This window comes from Neolamprologus multifasciatus, chromosome 7 (genome assembly GCF_963576455.1).
Source record: "Neolamprologus multifasciatus chromosome 7, fNeoMul1.2, whole genome shotgun sequence".
Taxonomy (NCBI): Eukaryota; Metazoa; Chordata; class Actinopteri; order Cichliformes; family Cichlidae; genus Neolamprologus; species Neolamprologus multifasciatus.
The window spans coordinates 8,339,235-8,357,814 of record NC_140445.1 but is presented as its reverse complement, the minus strand read 5'-3'; the positions used below and the strand labels follow the sequence as shown (position 1 = coordinate 8,357,814).

Below are 18,580 nucleotides of genomic sequence, written 5' to 3'. Positions count from 1 at the left end.
TTGCAATTTTTAAAAATATTTTGCGATATTCAGATTCTGTACATAAAGGTAAATTTTATCAATATTCATTTTATCTAATATCAAAGTCTCACACTCAGTCTTTCTCTCATTTCAGTTTTATTGTTGACAAACTGAACGGTTTGTATTACAGTCTAGTCCAACTTAACTGAATCAACCATCTGGTACAATTATAGCTATTCTGAACTATGCAGTTTATGAAAACTATGCAGCCCCTTCAGCAACTGAAGAATTTGAAAGTAAATTAAAACAAAATATAATTTTACATTAAATAAAAAACTTTTTTTAAACTTATACTTAACTAATAAAACATTTCTTAAATTAAAATAAGTAAACTGTCATGTTTATTGCTGCCAAAAAACAGTTAAACACATTTGGACAGTGAAGGAATGTCAGGATTCTTGCTCAGAAAAAGGATCAACATGCTCTGAAGTCAGAGCACAAAAACCTTTTTTGTAACAAAATATCGATTTCTGCTGTCCCTGTATCGATACATTATTAGCAAACAAAATATCACGATACTACACAGTATCGATTTTTTCCCCCACCCCTACTTTTTAATACACTCACCGTGAAATTGTGTGTGGAGTCTGTTCAAAACAGTCGGCTTGTGCATTAGCCATTTACCCTGTCACTTACCAAGTGCAATATGTGTACAGCGTCCATATGAGTGAAGACAGAATTCTTAAATTGACCATAAATGCATAATAACTACTCTTACTTTTTATACTGCTAAGTGTTGAGGTATTGTAGACAAATTACCACTAAGCACATTAACTTGTTCACCAGTGTGTGACAATCATGATGACAATGTAGGATCAAGTGAATAATGCCCCAGTCTCAAAGGCTTAGAGACCAGTCTATGACCATCTGACTGGTTGTGAGAGGATAAATGAATATTCCCTGAGTGACTGCAAGTGGTTGCTAGAGGTGGATGGCATTCGCTGGGAAAAATAACAATTTGATAAATAAAACTGAGCTAAACTGAATTCAATGTGTCAATGATGTCATGTGGTAAAGCTCAGTATTTAAAGCTAATGCTTTGACTGCTTTCACCTTACTTATAAATGTTTATTTCTTTTCCTTATTTCCTGTCATCTCTAAACAGGTACAGTGACGGATGCTCTTAAGTAAAAAAGTTGCTAAGTAACATCTTTATACCAAAAGCTGTACACCAGCCTTCACAAAGCTCTAAACACTCTGTTTCATAGATTTTCTACTGTTAATATGGCCATCTCTGCCCAAACCCCTGAGGTGCAGCTAATCAAACTGGGAAACAACACTACCTTAGTGGAGCCCAGGACCCATCATACTTAGCTTGAACCGAGCATCAAGTCCCATTTTAACTTGTTAAAAAAACTGTTAACTTTCAAAGTAGCACTATACAACCCTAATTAGTACAAAATAATCTACCCTCCCAGCACAGCTTATCAATCAGGTAATTTCCACATTTCCTCTCTGTCTTAGGCTTCATTTCTCTCTCTTCCTCTCTGTTCAGTCAGTTGCTGTCTCTTAACCTCCCACCAACAATCTGGAATGAAGCCAGTAAACACTGTCTGTTCCTCCCACTACAGAGGAAATCAACTCGCCCACCATCAGCCCACAAACACACACACACACACACACACACACACACACACACACACACACACACACACACACACACACACACACACAGACAAAAAATAAACACATAAAAAGACGATGACAAAACCCAAAATGCCCTAATGAGCCCTCCTGTGCACAGCCTGAAAATGTGCACACACTAATTAACCAGTGTGCTGACCTGCAGCAAACATGTATGAAGCCTCATTAAAATGAACACATTTCAGCAGGCCTTGTGTATTATGTGACATCTGAAACATTATGAGAAGAAACTGAATTCTTTTTATGTAAACAGAAAGAATTTCGGGTTACATGTGTTCGAGGGCAGCATCAGCCAATTTGGAGAATAAGGACATATCAGACTGGGTGTTTATACATATTTGTGCGTATCTACTGAAACCAATACTTACGTTGCGGAAATCCCTGAAAGGGACAAACTGCACAATATCCCGAACAGCCTCCTCTCCTGTGCTGGACCTCAAAACGCTGGCGTCCCCATCCAGGAACTCCATGGCGGCAAAGTCGGCATTGCCCACGCCAATGATGATGATGGACATGGGTAGCTTCGATGCCTGCACAATAGCGTCGCGCGTCTCATCCATATCGCTGATGACACCGTCTGTTATAATGAGCAGTGTAAAGTACTGCTGCAGAGGGGAAGAAGGATGGTGCGAGAAAAAATGAGAAGAATTAGCAAACAACAAAAAGTTATTTTTAGTTGAGCTCTTGAAGATGAATCTAAAGCTACAAAAAGACTTGAAACACAAATTCAGTAACGATCATTATGCTGTGAATAATGGTAAACAGAGTCGCATATTGCGGATGAAGAGGAAAAAGAGTGCTAGAAAAACAAAACAAAACAGATATTATTACGAGTGATGGTGAAGCAGAGTCAAATACAACGCAGAAATAAAGCCTTTCTGCATTTCATCAAGCTGAACTCCATCTGAACTCCGTTTGTGCCAATGAAAAGAAAAAATCCTGACAAAATAATGGAAGTGAAAGATAAATGGCTGAATTTATTGTAACTTAGTTTCGGCATTAAAGTAAATTCAGATCAATTCAAGATTATTTCTATAGCATCACAAAAACAGCTGCCTTAAGGCACTCCAAGATAAAGACTACCGTATTATTGAGACCCCAATAAGCAAACACCTGGCAACAGTGAAAAGAAAAAACTCTCTTTTAACAGGAAGAAACCTCTGGCAGAACCAGAGGTTCAGGGTGGGGCAGCCATCTGCTGTGCAGGAAGTGAGAAAAATACAAAAGAAAAAATAAAATCATTTTTCTTTCTGTTTTTTTCCACATGGTCACGGACGGGTTTCTAGGCCTGTGTGGCCGAGGCTTTCGCTCACATTTATCACACTGTCCTCATCCCAGTTCCGGGTCCATGTATGGAGTATGGAGAGAGAACAAAAACAAAACAAAACAACCTGCAAGGAAAGCAATGAACTAAACAGCACTAGAAAACTCCTTAAATGAAGAAAAGCTGCTGATTCCCAGAGAGAGATCACAGCTAGTTACCAAAATCAGTGGCTGAGTTCTAAAAGAGTAAGAAAACTACAAAACAAGAAACAAGTAGCCAAACAGATGAGAACAAGACTTGTGGATGAGCATAAAATTATTTGCATTGTAGGTGCCTCCCAGGATGCTCCCAGGAGACCTTCATGCTAACTTCTAGTCAACTTTAACATAATTCATAATTCAAATGTTCACCCTCTATCAAAATATAGATATGAATGTAGCTGAGGACCTCTGGCTGACCAAAGCACCTTTGAAAAATGGTGGGGGGTGGTGTTACGAGACCAGCATGTATGGGTGCGAATGTGTCTTTGCTGACAGAAGAAAAACAATAAGGATGCATCAAGACTCAGTGGACGACGTTTTATCACTGAGCAGGATGCAGAATGTGTTTAAAAAGCTACATCTCCAATAGTTCTTTCTGTGTTCTGATGCAAATGTATTTTTAAAAAGAAGAAGCTAAGACTACATGCTTTAATGTGGGATTATTTTATAACAAAAAACCCAAATAAAACTGTCCAAATACATAACTGCTGGACTTTATCTCTCTCTGGCACAAAATAGCATGCATCAATTCTGCATAATGAAATGCGAATGGTTGTCCTACGATAAGAACAGACAAGGTGACGATGCACACTGACTTTTCTTGGAAGAAAATCGCACTTCCACGTGACACGCAAACAGCCACACACGCGAGGACGACTCTGAAGCCTGTCTCTTTAATGTGCTAACAGCAGCGCTCATTAGAGAATCATTATCACACAGACAGACAGGGTCGCTCGCACACTGAGGCACGCACAGACTGCGCTGGCCTGCAGCCTGGGTGTGTACGCGTGTCACTGGCAGGAGCGTGATCATACACACTCGCACAGTCTGCAGTCGCAGGTTCTCTCATTATCTGAGAAACAGAAACGCCAAGGCTGAGGAGGAGCTGATTTGTGAAGCCTACCCACCGACTTTCTCCAACACACACCAGTCTAACCAGTAACTCAGCGTGTAGCCTGTGCGCGCGCACGTGCATTCGTGCTGCAGCTGTTACATCCTCATTGTCTGTTATTCCTTCCTAATTTCAACCCGTGTTTGAACTCGCTGTAATATAAGACAAGAAAAGGGTCTGCAATCATTTCCTTACAGAAACAAAAGGATTCTGGCGCACAACACACAGACGAGTACAAGCCTTTGTGTATTCTGCTCATGTATTTTTTCTCCACAGGGTGACAGGGTACAATTAGGGACAAAAAGCACCGTGGGAGCATAATGATACCCAGCCACTACACTCTCGTCACATATAGGCAGTAGAAATGCCAGTGGATATGTACTGGAGAAGGACATGTATATGTTTAAAGTTTGTAGATCCCAAACTTCAGCGAGTGCTATACACTCATACCAATGACAACATCATGTGGAGCCTTATGCATGAGAACGCTGTCTCTACTCCGGTGCTTTTTGTTTGTTTTTGTACACTCTATAGTGTTTATAAAGCAGCAGAAGAGCAACGTGGCATAATTCTGTTTTTGACACAAAGATAAATATAAAAGGAAGTTACGATAAATCATAAGAATGAGTCGGTCCCGGTGTTCAAGGAACACTCTACCAAGAAACGCTGCCAAAATAGAACGTCTTTTTTGGATGTGTCATAGAGCCTTAGGGTTGGTCTTATTTTGGGTTTTAGGTGTTAGCTTCACTGACATATAATAAGCCACTGGAAGTACAGCATGTTGCAGTTCAGTCATTTTTCTGCATGAAAGTCAATTCAGATCAGGCAGGCTCAGCTGAAACATGCTCTTCATGACTTTTTCTGCTGCTAAAGGTGTTTGGGATGTATATGTGTCTCGAAAGTACCCAGCATTACAGTAGAAATGCTGCAAGCACAACTGCGCTTATGATAAGATTGCTCAGGCTATCTAAAATGAACTAAAAATAAAAGATAAATAAAATAAATAATAAATAACATTTTATTTATATAGCACCTTTCTAGACAGAAATCACAAACAACTACCGAGTCCACAGGTCTTAATGTATGAGAGAGAGAGAGTTCCACAGTCTCGGGGCCACGGTGGCAAAAGCTCTGTCACCCTTAGTTCTCATTTTAGTCTGTTTTATAGCAAGGAAGCCCTGATCAGATGAACTCAGGGACCTGCTAGGGACATAGGGCTGTAGCAGATCGGAGATGTAGGGAGGTGCCAGTCCATGCAAGGCTCTAAATGTCAAGACCAGGATCTTAAAATGTACTCTAAATTCAACAGGAAGCCACTGTAGCTGAAATAGCAACGGTGTCACATGTGAATACTTGGAGGATCTTGTCAAAAGTCTAGCTGCAGCATTTTGCACAACCTGCACACGATCCAGAGAACCTTTGCTTAGACACATAAACAAAGAGTTACAATAGTCCAAGTGTGAGGAAATAAATGCATGTATAGCAATCTCCAGTTCAGGGAGAGATAAAATAGGGCTTAGCTTAGCCACATTTCTTAAATGATAAAAACAAGACCAAACCAGAGATTTCACACGCCCATCCAATGTAAGAGTCGAGTCAAAAGTGACACCTAAATTCCTGATAGAGGATTTAACATACACAGAAAGAGGACCAAGGGCTTTCACTATCTGGGATACAAAACTGTCCGGAGCACATATGAGGACTTCAGTTTTCCCCTCGTTGAGTTGGAGGAAATTTACAGCCATCCAACGTTTGATAGAATCTAAGCAGTCATTTAAAAGCTGAAGCTGGGGCTTAAAAGAGATGTACAACTGAATATCATCAGCATAACAGTGATAAAAGATGTCCTCAAAAGAGCCCATTATGTGCTGGAGTGGGAGAAGATATATTAAGAACAATAAAGGCCCCAAAACCGAACCCTGAGGGACACCACAAGTAAGGGAGGTAGAGGATGACCTAAAATCGGGGACCACCACAGGAAAAGATCGGTTATGTAGATATGAGGAGAACCACTCCAAGGCAGTACCCGATACACCAACCCAATGTTTAAGCCTTTCGAGGAGGATGTGGTGGTCAACAGTGTCAAAAGCCGATGATCACAGACAAACTTTAAACAAGTCCATCCAGCAGCGACTGATTGAGTCCTACCCAGAACCGAGCCACTGGCACGAGAATGAAAAAACAAGAAGCCTCCCTGGTCAGTGTCTCAGCTGCAATGAGGTGTAAGACAGAAGAAGCTAGGACAGACGTCGTCACTCCAGTCTGTCACCTTCCTTCCTGACACGCTGATCCACATGCCAGGAGACCGAGCCAACAGATGCACACACTTGTTAGCTCCGTCAGCCATCAGTGTAGATAAATTGTGAGTATCAACTTCCCTGACAGGCATTCCCTGTCGACTATTACTGGTTAGTAAATAAATATTAGTGTAATGTTTGCATTTCTCTGGTGTGAGATATGATATATGTATACATATGGCTACTAAATTGAATGAAGGGAAACTTACTAACTGCACGCCATAAAGGGCAGAGCACCATCGAACAGCAAAAGCAGAAAAATGACAAAAACTGAGATTGAATCAAAAAAGAGCCTAAATACCTGTGACACAGAATCACAATAAAACATAAGGAAAGAAGGCATCAGTCAGTCAACGCCCACAGACTCCCATGTTAAAATGCCAGCTTTAAATAAAATTAAACTAAAACTGAATTAAAAGTGGCTAAAAATACCATTTTGGCCTATATAGATAGTTTACAGACTCTCTAAGGTGAATGTTTATTTTTTTATAACTCATCCATCTGGCTACAGATGGATGAGTTATGTATAGTGTGTCCTTAAAAAATGTGAGGAAACTGGGCAAATGGAGGCCCAAATAAGAAGTGGCAGGCCTACAAACTATCTATGGCAGATTAACTGTATTTAAAAGTCATGTACAAGAAACAGGAAAAATCCAGGAAGCCAGATCTGACACAGTACCTGAGAGATTCATCTGGCCCGTCGACTAATCTGTCTACTGCTCATTAGGTTTAGAGGGCGATTAATAGGGCCAGGTAGATTTGGGTTTTTTAGCTCTCAAGATATTTCAGTGCAAACCAAATGAGTTTGTAATCACTAAAAGTAAATAAATGAATTCAACTTTTCCATAAAGTATGAAGCTATAAAATATCAAAGTGACAGAATGAGCGCCTTCCAGCACAGTCCTAATTTGATTCTTGGCATCCAATCAGAAATGTCTCTTTTTTTTACATTTACTTTTAAAAACGATCAAAATTAACTTTAATTTCATCGGTGTCTTGGACATAAAAACCTGCATATAAAGAATCGCTGATCAAATCTACATTGTAAAATGAAGTTTTAAGAAGTTTTTGCTTTTTTTTGTTGAAGTAGAATTTTTATTGAGTAAAATAATTGTCTCTGTTTCCAGGAATATACAGTAACATAACGTGCTTCATCCTATGTTTTTATGGTTCTGCTTATACTTTGGCTTTTGTGTTTTAATCCACAACTTACGGTGGCCCCTAGAGACAAAGCACGTACAAACTCCAAAACACTTGCAAACTCCAAAACACTTGCAAACTCCAAAACACTTGCAAACTCCAAAACACATGCAAACTCCAAAACACTTGCAAACTCCAAAACACTTGCAAACTCCAAAACACTTGCAAACTCCAAAACACTTGCAAACTCCAAAACACATGCAAACTCCAAAACACTTGCAAACTCCAAAACACATGCAAACTCCAAAACACATGCAAACTCCAAAACACTTGTAAACCCCAAAGCACATGCAAATTCCAAAACACAACGGAAGTGCTCCAGGACGCTAGGGGCAGTGTTGAGCTTTTGTTACCTAGTAACTACACAAGCCAGGATGTACCAATGACCGGATTTGGGGTCTGCAGCCTTAAAGTCCACATTTTAAGGCCGATTACGTCACAGCGACTCGACGAAGGCTGTCCCAATTCAAAGGCTGCTCGAAATGCGGCCCTCAAATGCGTCCTTAATTTCCCTGAATTTTAAGAATGGGTCGCTGTAGCCTTCATGGCCCAACATATCCCAGATTTCATAGCTCGCCTGTGGTGTGGATAATTTTGCCGAAAAAAACGGCTGAAGCGGAGCCGCCAAGAGTAAACTTTCAGAAGTAAGTACTGAATATTATGTCACTTATTTATGCGCAAATGTTTTTTATAATGAAGAACATTAAAACATTACTGTTGGCCACATGTCGGGAAAGTTATGTGACATTAGCGATGTTTGTACTAACTTGGTTTTAAAGCCTTTACTCCAAAATATACGCCGTTCAATAGTTGACTTTAATCTTACAGAGAATGTGATGATTTTATGGATAATTAAAGTCAGTCATATATCCACAAACACAACAGGCTGAAAGTCAGTGATGCTGCTCGGTTTGCAGTCCTGAATATCACGGCACAAGCAGGATTCACTGCACTGTTAATGTTAGCTATGTTATATTGCTGCCACTGTTCGGTGGTGTCGAGCCAAACGGACTTTAACGTGTGTTTGAACGAGCTGACGGTTCACTCGTTAAGCTGAAAGAAAGGTGCTTTAATCACAGGAGTCACACACGTGTCCACTGTACCATCTGGGAACTCTTCTTGTTTCGTAATAACACAGTCCTCCTTCTTTTGTGCTGTTTTGTAGCAGTGTATACACCTGAGGCTGTCACCTGTCTGTCTGTCCTGCACTCTCTCTCTTTTTCTTTCTCTCTGATTGTGTAATAAAAGTATGAACATGTATTTATAAGTTACATTTGTGTTTGAATCCTGCAGCTTATCACGCATTTGATTTCCATGTGTGACAACTGCAAGTGTCCAGAGTGAGGACAGACTGAGGGACTCACTGCTGCACATCATCTGTGAGGCTTTGCACCCCTGATGATCCACCAGGACTCAGCAGTGTGTGAGGAAGAGGAGGAGGAAGAGCCAGCAGCAGCTGACAGATGGAGAGAATAGACAGACTGTTCCCTGTTTGTGAAGGACTGCTAGGAAAGTTTAACATAACTAATTGTCTGTCCTGAATCAGTCTTATTAGGTAATGTTCAAATAATTTTATCATTCCAGTGTTTGCAGTGTGGGAGAAAGTACTCAGGGCCTTCAAGTTACACACTATGAAAGGAAGAAACAAGTTTAATATTCAGAAACCTAAAGTAAGTATCAGCAGCTGAATGGACCTAAAAATAAATGTTTGTTTCAGTTCTATGAAGCTTTGAGTATTTTGGATTAGTAGCAGTGCTGTGTTTGTTGCATCATATTGCTGTAATTGTTTATATGCTTTATATATTCTGAGGTAAGTTGATCTATAGTGTTACATCATATTCTATAATGATGCTATGTGTTTGTATACTTTCTGCCCAGTTTGACCCATTTAGCAGAAGTCAGCCTGTTTAAGGCTCTGATATCTATTCTGTATGACTTAAAGCAGTTATGACATGGTCTGATTTTCTCACCCAATAAAGGAATATTCAATATATCAGTCTACTCTTCATTTTATCAGAAACAGTTATCACAGCTCATATAATTTCTTTTTACACACGTATGTAAGCAATGAGCCAAATTTAGTAATGCCAACATACTGAAGGAACAACATTTCTCTCTTATATATGATACACCTATATATGCACTGTCAAAGATACTTGTCTTTGAGTGAAGATTTAAGGTGATAAGACCTATAAATAACTGCAACTTGAATCTGTACTGTGGCTCAGTATTTGACACAGAGTTCATGTTCACTGCTGTAATAGCTAATAATGATTAATATAATAACTATAATATTGGCCATATTATATTTACATTACCAAAGTGATATGACTTTAGTCTCATGAACAACATTAGCTAATTGTTATTTACTAACTAATCTTAAATGACTGTTCAGTACAGAAATGAAGCCCAAAAATCATGTTTTACTGTCCTGTGGTCTCAACCTCAGATACTTATCAAATCACACAAAGCTCTTGTAGAAACAAACAAACAAATGAACAAAATATGTTTTCCTTCATTTCTGTCAAACAAAGTTGTATGACACGTTTCCAGCGGTTAGTATCATGGTTGCTAGGCAACCTGGGAAGCGCGACAGAGACTAGACCGTCCCATACAGACAAACTTGCCGTTTATTTTGCAAATCGAGCTCAACACTGCCCCTAGCGTCCTGGAGCACTTCCGTTGTGTTTTGGAATTTGCATGTGCTTTGGGGTTTGCATGTGTTTTGGAGTTTGCAAGTGTTTTGGAGTTTGCATGTGTTTTGGAGTTTGCATGTGTTTTGGAGTTTGCATGTGTTTTGGAGTTTGCAAGTGTTTTGGAGTTTGCATGTGTTTTGGAGTTTGCAAGTGTTTTGGAGTTTGTACGTGCTTTGTCTCTAGGGGCCACCGTAACAACTACTACTAATCAGACTGCAATGGACTTGAATGGGAATAAAGCAAATACTCAAACAATTGATCAAAGAAATCACAACACATATACATATAACATGCAATCTGTTGGGTATATGGTCTCTCTGGATTAGCAGAGAATCACACAAGCAAAAATAATTTCCATCCCAAGTCAAAGGTTTACCTAATACCTGGATCCTCTATTATAATCTTTCAAAATATGAATTAATTCACAGGTAGAGAGGGGACCTTTTTACACTCATGACTGAAACTGACATCCCAATTTCAAGCATACAAATGCAAAACTCATACGGACATGAACAAAACCCCACAAACATCACGCTAACATGAGATTCAAAATAATTCATTGAATAATTTCACATTAAATCAAAGTTTTATTTTATATTTTGATAATCACTTGCAGCGTTATCACAGGTTTGGAGACAAATGACTGGAGGGAGCTCTTTAGAGTGCTTGGGAAATGTTCACAGTTTTAAAGAGAAAGAAAATTATTTAAATGGAATGTCACAAAAATTGCATTTATAAGTTTTTAAAATGGAAATGACAAGATTGAAATTAATACAATATTACATTTCATTATAATTAAAGACAAAAAAAGGCAACCAGCCCCCTCAAAAAAAGGCACAAACTCAAGCTGAAATAAGACTTCTAACGTCCTTAATCAAAATCAATTAAATTAGGTACCACTTCCATTAGAGGGAACCCTGCTTGACCTTTGCTCATTTTTTGCCTTCATTAAAAAAAGCTTAACAAATAGAAAGAAATCGAATTAGGTTTCTGGTATTAGGACGAATTAGGTAGCCTGAAATTTTCAGTCAGTGTTTAATTTCCCCAGACGACGACATGTATTGATTTAACTGTTTCTGTGACCTTTCCTCTCTTTGCTCCTTAATTTCCTTTATAAACTTAACTGGGTAGCATCACAGAGAGTACATGTGTGTTTCTGCAGCTGTTAAGGGCAGCACAGGTGTAGATATTCCCTCTGTGCTTTGGGCAATGTCAGCTCTAAGCTGCTAGCTGCACTAACTCAGGGTTCGTTCACATTTGAAGGAAAATTAAAACCTTTAATTGTTACACCTGAGCTGATTTTAACAGATTTGATCTCCTTCTGGTGTAGTTACACAATGCTATAAACACGACAGTGTTGGAATTTCCACGTTCTTGGGAATGCAAGGGTCTGCTTAGATCCAAGGGAAGTAAGGGCTCTGCGTGGCTGCCCATGTGGCAGCAATTTTTTCATGACAGGCACTACACGGGAACTGACTAACTGAATAGCCCCCAAGAAAAAGTAAAAAGTATAATAGAGCAGCAGCAGTGTCTGCGTCCACGTCCGCAAGCAAGTATAATCTTGGCCTCAGAAAATCATTGTCAACACTTCCTATTTCTTTTTTTGTCGTGAGCTGTCCTCTGTTGTTGTCACTCTGTGCAGCCACAGCTGTAGCGAAGTCGCTGTCCATCACTACAGATGCTCCCCTCTCAAGGTCGAGGCACATCAGTCCTTGTTGGATGACGTAAAACATCACTACCTGTGGTCCTGCATAGAAATGTCACTCAAGATCCCTGATGTAAAACTCTGGTATACCGTGAAATAGGGACAGTAGGGACTAGCGGCTAATTCAGCACTGTATGCGGTCCTTCATAAAGGGCTTGAATGATTCAATGTAGGAATCCAGTTTAGGAATTTATCTGCTGTGTGTGGAGGCTGAAAATTCAAATATAGAAAAGAGTATTTTTTTTTTAGAATGATTTCTTTGTTTCCTTAGGTTGTGAGAGATACCATCCATCCAACCACTCTCTTCCACTTATCCCATTCAGGGTTGCAGGAGGGCTGGAGCCTATCTCAGCTACTATAGGTAACATAGATAACAACAGAAAAAAACAGCTGCAAGATATTGAGATATTCTAAAGGTAAGTCTTTCAACATTTTTACTTTAAATTTTTAATGTAACACTCATACACTCCAGCTTTAAAATGTGCTGTCTTTACTTAAAGTAGAATTGGTAACAATAACGGATTGCATTTATATAGCGCTTTACAATTCCACTATTCATTCACACACTGGTGGAGGCGAGCTACAGTTGTAGCCACAGCTGCCCTGGCTACAACAGAAGCGAGGCTACCATATCGCGCCATCGGCCTCTCTGGCCAACACCAGTAAGTTGCACGGTCGCCCGTCGTTCAGGGGGGAGAGGCTATATACAACAAAATTGACATAAATGGTACTTCTGTTTTAGAACTGTTGTATATAATGACAGCTGGGATAGGCGAAAGCATGCCTCTACCCCCTCCCCTGTATAGAAAAAGGTCAGAAAAATAGACAATAGTGAGCAGCAGTTCTCTGGGCAAAAATGGCTTGTTTATGCCAGAGGTCTTTGAATGGCCAGACTATTAAGAGGTGATAGGAAGGCAGCGGGAACTTAAATAACCACGTGTTACAATGAAGTACAGAAGAGCATCTCTGAAGGCACAACACTGGAGACCAAAACAAGTGTCCCTCCTGTCAGCTAAGAGCAGGAAACTGAGGCTCACCAGAACTGAACAGTCTCAGAATCCTGCATAAGCATTCGCTCCTCATGACGAAGGGGATATTTCCTTGGCACATTACGCAGAACCTCAGCATCAACTGTATGATAAACACCGCAGCATACCTCCATTCCTCGTCTCAATACAATGAGTTCACTGTAATCAGATGCCCTCCACCAGATCTCAACCCATTAGAGCCCCTCTGGGATGCTGAACAGGAGATTCAGATCATGAATGTGCAGCAGCTGCAAATTCAGTCATGTCAATATGGACCAAAAGCTCTGAGGAATGTTTCCAGCACATTGTTAAATCTATGACTAGGAGAACTAAGGCCGTTCTGAAGGTAAAAGAGGATCCTGCCCGCTATAATAAGATGTAACTAAGTGAGCAGTGATATATAAAGTTACCAAACTCAGTATGTATATGTAACCTACAGCCTTGATGGACAGGTGCGCCAAAAGAAGAGAGCGTTCTGACAGATTGCAGTGAAAGTCTGGTTGTGTTTAAGCTTGGATTTGCAGTGGTTACCGTTAGAATCAGCATCTGCGTTTGGGAATACACAAACTCCTCCGGCAACACAGTCAACCTCTCAAACAAGATGGAAAAGTAGAGCTGATTGTGGAATACAGCCTGCTTTTATATATAAATAGTTTTATCTGTGGAGTACAGTGTCTTGAGAGGTTTAACTAAAGAACAACTAAGAGTGTAAAAAGCAGGTAAATAGGTAAGTTGTAGCCACCCACCGCTGCTTTCTCCTGTTGAAGGGCCTGAGAAGCAAAACGTGCTACATGGTTGATGATTGGAGCAAAGTTTGTCGGACCATAGAAGCGAATGTGAGGGAGACACGCAGAGTAGGCCTGGGCAATGCCCTCCACACCTAAAGATGCAGAAAGGCAGAGAGAAACAATTTAGACTCAAATAGACTTTAAATGTGAAGATGAGCTGGAAATAGTGAGGGCAGGAAAGAAACAGAGAGAAAAGCAAGAGGGAGAGAGGTTTGTAAAGTCCTGGGAGAGATGGGGAAAAGTTTATATAGAGTATTTCAAGGTCAAAATTGTTCTTTATGAAGATGTGAGTGAAGGGAGCACAAGTTTATATATATATATATACACACATATAAAAACTTGTGTTCCCTTCACTCACATCTTCATAAAGATATACACATTCAGAGAAAAACATGCCGCGCAAATGTGCACTTATTCAAAACATTGCACGCTGATAGTTGAGAACATAAAACCATTCTGTTATCAGGACAGCTGCATATTGCAGTTTCAAGAATAAAGTTTTGCATAACAGCTGAAGTCTTTTTTTTCCTTTGGCCTAGAATTTTTCATTTCAGAGTGCACTGGAGGCTGTATTGGCCCAGAAAATAAGCTAACCCTAAAAAGAAAAGGGCATTTGCAGAGGCAGTTTTTTTTTTAAAATAAACACAAGCTGAACTTCATGTTCTGACGCGGGCCTTTTTCAGCACAGGGGTGAGTATAAATGGAGTTATTTAACGTAACCTCTTTGCCTCAGTCAGGCTAAAACATGTGTTACACAATCACAATTTTTTTTTCTGGGTCTCACAGATGTGCTTTTAGCAGTTGGCACTCAATTGATTTGCAATTGTCAATAAATACGTTTGCATCCTACACATTTCAAACGTGTTAGCAGATGCAAGCTCAGTGTAGTAAAAGGAGAGCTTACTATAAGGTTATTACAGCGAGGTGCTGACAATTTATGAATCTTTTCAAGTCATCTTTGTGCGATGAAGGTGAGGGCATGCACTTACTCTTACTCAGAAGCAAGGATCTGCAGCCATGCAAGCAGCTCTGTAAAGCTTTGCTCGGGTATGGTGCTTTATACTCAATAAATACAAGCAAATTGAAGTCCAGTGTTTAAAGCGTAAGTGTAGCCACAGCTAATAGTAAAAACTACTCTTTTTTATGTTATTTTTTTTTGTTCAGAAGCCTGAGTGTTGTAAAATGTAATCAATCTGTGTAAAGATTCCCAGAGTCAGAGTTGTTAGACACTGTTACTTTTAATTTAAATGTGAAGGAATGGACTGTTTTCACTGCTCTGAACTGTTTGGTGTCATAATGTGCATTAGCGTTCATACTTCTAATTTAGACGAGCATCCAAAGTAGCAAGTGTAGGTGATGTGTTAAGGAGTTATTTACTCAGCAAGGCACTTAGAGAGGAGTGCACCACCTGCTGCGGTCACATGATCTGGAGATGGCATGTTTTTTTTTATTAGTGGTTTCTTTTAATCACACAGTGCTTTTTCTGCCATAACCTTAATTATATAGCTATCTGTAAATGACAGGTTTTACACCTATTAACCAGTTAGTGGCCTCCTTTTTCTGCATCCAAAAACATGACAACATCCTATAAGTGTAAACATATCAAAGTATGTTTTTATGGTATGGGTTTATGTTGAAAAATTACTAATATCATGTATGAAAGGCCAAAAATGTAAATGGGATAACTAGACTTCTAGACTAGAGAGAACTCAGATGGGGTAAATAAAAAAAATATGAAAATGAGAACTATTTGTAAATACTTTGTAAGTAATTGTAAATAATTTGTAAGGTTGCCGCAGAGGTCTAGATGACATCATAACCTCCTGTGCGGTAACTCACCTGAACAGAAAGGGTTTGTTGGGTTAAAGTTGATGGCAAATTCATGTGACACCTGAGGAGAAAAGAAATGAATGAATCGAATGATAATCCTTCACTACGCTGTACAATATTGTTAAGAAATTGCGTCCATTTCTCCCACCTTCTCCCTCCCACCCTCTCTCCATCCCTCTGTGTGCTGCTCTCTCTTCTTTGTCCTTTTCATCAGCTCAGTGCCATGGCAACACAGATGGGTTGACAGTTGCGTAATCATGTGAATATGCATCTATAACGCTTATAGTTTTATTTGTGTGTCTCCATGTGTGTCTGTGGGTAAAATAATACATCTCGGCTTTAACTGTAAGTCTGCTGATGACAACCCACCCTCCTCTCTCTTTGCCACATGCATATACATGTATCACCTACGTTTGTGTTTGGAACACGCACACATACGCACACAACAACAACAACAACAACAACACCATCAACACACACATACCTTCCAGTCTGGTGGGAGTTGGGCTCCAAATCCCAGAGCTGGAAACATTTTGTCACTGAGGAGGAAACCATGACAACAGATTGGAACATTAGTTAAACCTTCTTTTTTTCCCTCTTTTTTTTTGCATACAAATTCAAAAAGCTGGATTTAGATAGCAGGAAAAATCCTGTTACCTTGTTCACATAGAAACACATTCAAAGACATTTACAGAAAAGCAAGAAGAGAACTGGTGGCAAAATGATGCAGTGAGAAAAAATGTCTTCTCACAAAGAAAGACAGGGCAGGACAGAAAATCAGACATACTGATGTACAATTATTTACTGAAAGAGGAGGAATAGCAGTCGATAGATGCTATTGGTGTTCTTAGTCTGTTTATACTGTCTTATTTTTAACACAAAATGTAAAAGAACAAATAGATGTTTGTGTGTTTAAAGTCCAAAAGTGATGCCCATGCTACAGCTCTGTGAAGTGGCGCTTGTGTAGATGATGGGATTAAGATGGGTATTAGGGAACTGATAAACCTGTTTAGTTCTTTCCACAAAGCCTCAACTGCTCGAAGCTCAAACTTCAAAACTGGAATATGTAAATGTCTTCGCCAAAATACTCTGAAACCAATGCATCATTGTTGTTCTTTTAAGGACCCCAGTCACTCTCTTTGTGGTTCACAAGTTAATATGATTAGCATAGTCTGTATATAAACATGGCATAGTCTGAAAAGGGAAGTCAATGCGCAGCTACTCTAAACCCTTATTTTTTGATGAACCGCTGGGGGCAGAGTTTGAATGGATAAAATGACATCAGTGTTTACTTTAATTTTGACTTTGTAATGAGTTTGTGGTCTTAATCAGCAGTTTCAGTGTTACCCCCCCCACAGGATTTGATTTAAATACTCACGTATCATAGTCCTGTATGATTTGTCCCACAGCTAATATGGCAGCAAGGTACTCGTTGCTGCCCAGTGGGTTGATGTAGTGGAGGGAGGACGGTTCTCGGGGGTTCCCATTGGATGCCGTGAAGTCTATACCGACCTATTAAAATACAAAGAGGTGACAGATCAGTAGTTATCACATTGCATTCGTTTCCAAATCATGTGCAGGGAGGAGGACAATGGTGGAGGGTCTGAAACCTCTGAGGAATGGTGATTACTTTGGCATTACTTTTATTTTTATTTCATGAAAGAACAAGAAGGAAATAGTGAAATGCAACATGTATCCAGGTCACCTGCATCATACTGCTAACATAACATCAGCTCTTTGCAAGCACCTGCAGACAGCATGCACGCACACAGCTAGCCAGAGTGATGTTTTAGCTGTGTGAATGGCGAATCCCAACCCTGCAACCAGCCACTGATCTTCAGTAGGTAACAAAACCAGTGAACAGCAGCTAGGCTTGTAGCATTGTAGCCTTCATTTCCACCTGTACAGGTTCCTAAAGTAAAATCACTGTGGAGTTCGCTTCGAAGTGTCTCTGGGCTGGATTTTAACTTTACTTTGTGTTGTTGGATTTGTGTTCAAACTTAAACACTAAAAGAAACATTGTGCGTGTTTCCTTATTAGACAGGAATTTGTGTTAGCGTGTGGGACTGTAACTCCAGGTTTATACAGCTAACTGATATTTATGTAATTTGTAATACAGATGTGAAAGTACATTTGGTGTCATGGTCCTGGGCCATGTTGGCCCAGTATTCTTAGTTTTCGTGTGTTTTGTATTTTGTTCTTTATTTATGCCTTGGTTCCTAGGTTGTTTAGTTAAGATGTTCCTTATTTGGTTGCCCCCTGTGTGCCCCTCTGTGTATCTGTGAACCCTTGTTTCCCCTCGTGTTTTATTCCATGTTCTCCCCAGCCTGTTATGTCTGTGCTCTCTCTCCTCCTGTCTGAACCTCTGTGTACTTCCTGTTTTACTTTGACAGTCTCTCGTCAGTATGTGTTGTGTATTGTGTTCACTCCTGCCCTGTCTCGTTACGATTATCAGCGTCACCCGTGTTCCCCGTGTGCTCCCACTTCCCTCATTAACCCTCTGTGTATTTATGTCTGCGTCTCCCTCAGTTCTGTGTCGTGTTCTCCCTCATGACTGTGTGCCCCTCCGTGTGTTTCCTCGTGAGTCAGTTCCTTAGTACTTCCCAGTTTAGTTTCATATTATTTTGTATCGCCTTTATCCTCTGTCAGCAATAAAGCTGTATTTTGAGTTCAGTCCTGTTTTCCCGTGAGTTTGCATTTGGGTCCTCTCCTGCCTGCACACAGCCTGATCATGACATTTGGAGCCTCGAGGATATGTACAGTGAATTCTGGTCAGTAAAACTGAAGGTAAATGCATTTCCACTGTATATTTTTGGGGTAAATAGAGACAAATAAAAATCATGCGATGACCCCGAAATCATATGGAGATTTTTTTTCTTTTAACACAGATTACCACAGGGTGACGTACAGTAAACACATATATGAGCACACACAGACACTTTCCACATGCAGCAA

The 18,580-nt window shown here is 39.9% G+C and overlaps 1 protein-coding gene across 1 annotated transcript in view; it reads right to left on the bottom strand.

The window, feature by feature from the left end:
• cpne2 (copine II) overlaps positions 1–18,580 on the bottom strand; it is a 54,228-nt gene that overhangs the window by 1,527 nt on the left and 34,121 nt on the right. The window contains exons 11-15 of the mRNA XM_085169219.1: positions 17,004–17,137; positions 16,110–16,164; positions 15,635–15,686; positions 13,754–13,887; positions 2,034–2,270 (exon numbers count right to left, since the gene is read on the bottom strand). Coding sequence (XP_085025345.1) covers positions 2,034–2,270; positions 13,754–13,887; positions 15,635–15,686; positions 16,110–16,164; positions 17,004–17,137 — 612 coding nt within the window. The remainder of the gene's footprint in view (positions 1–2,033; positions 2,271–13,753; positions 13,888–15,634; positions 15,687–16,109; positions 16,165–17,003; positions 17,138–18,580) is intronic.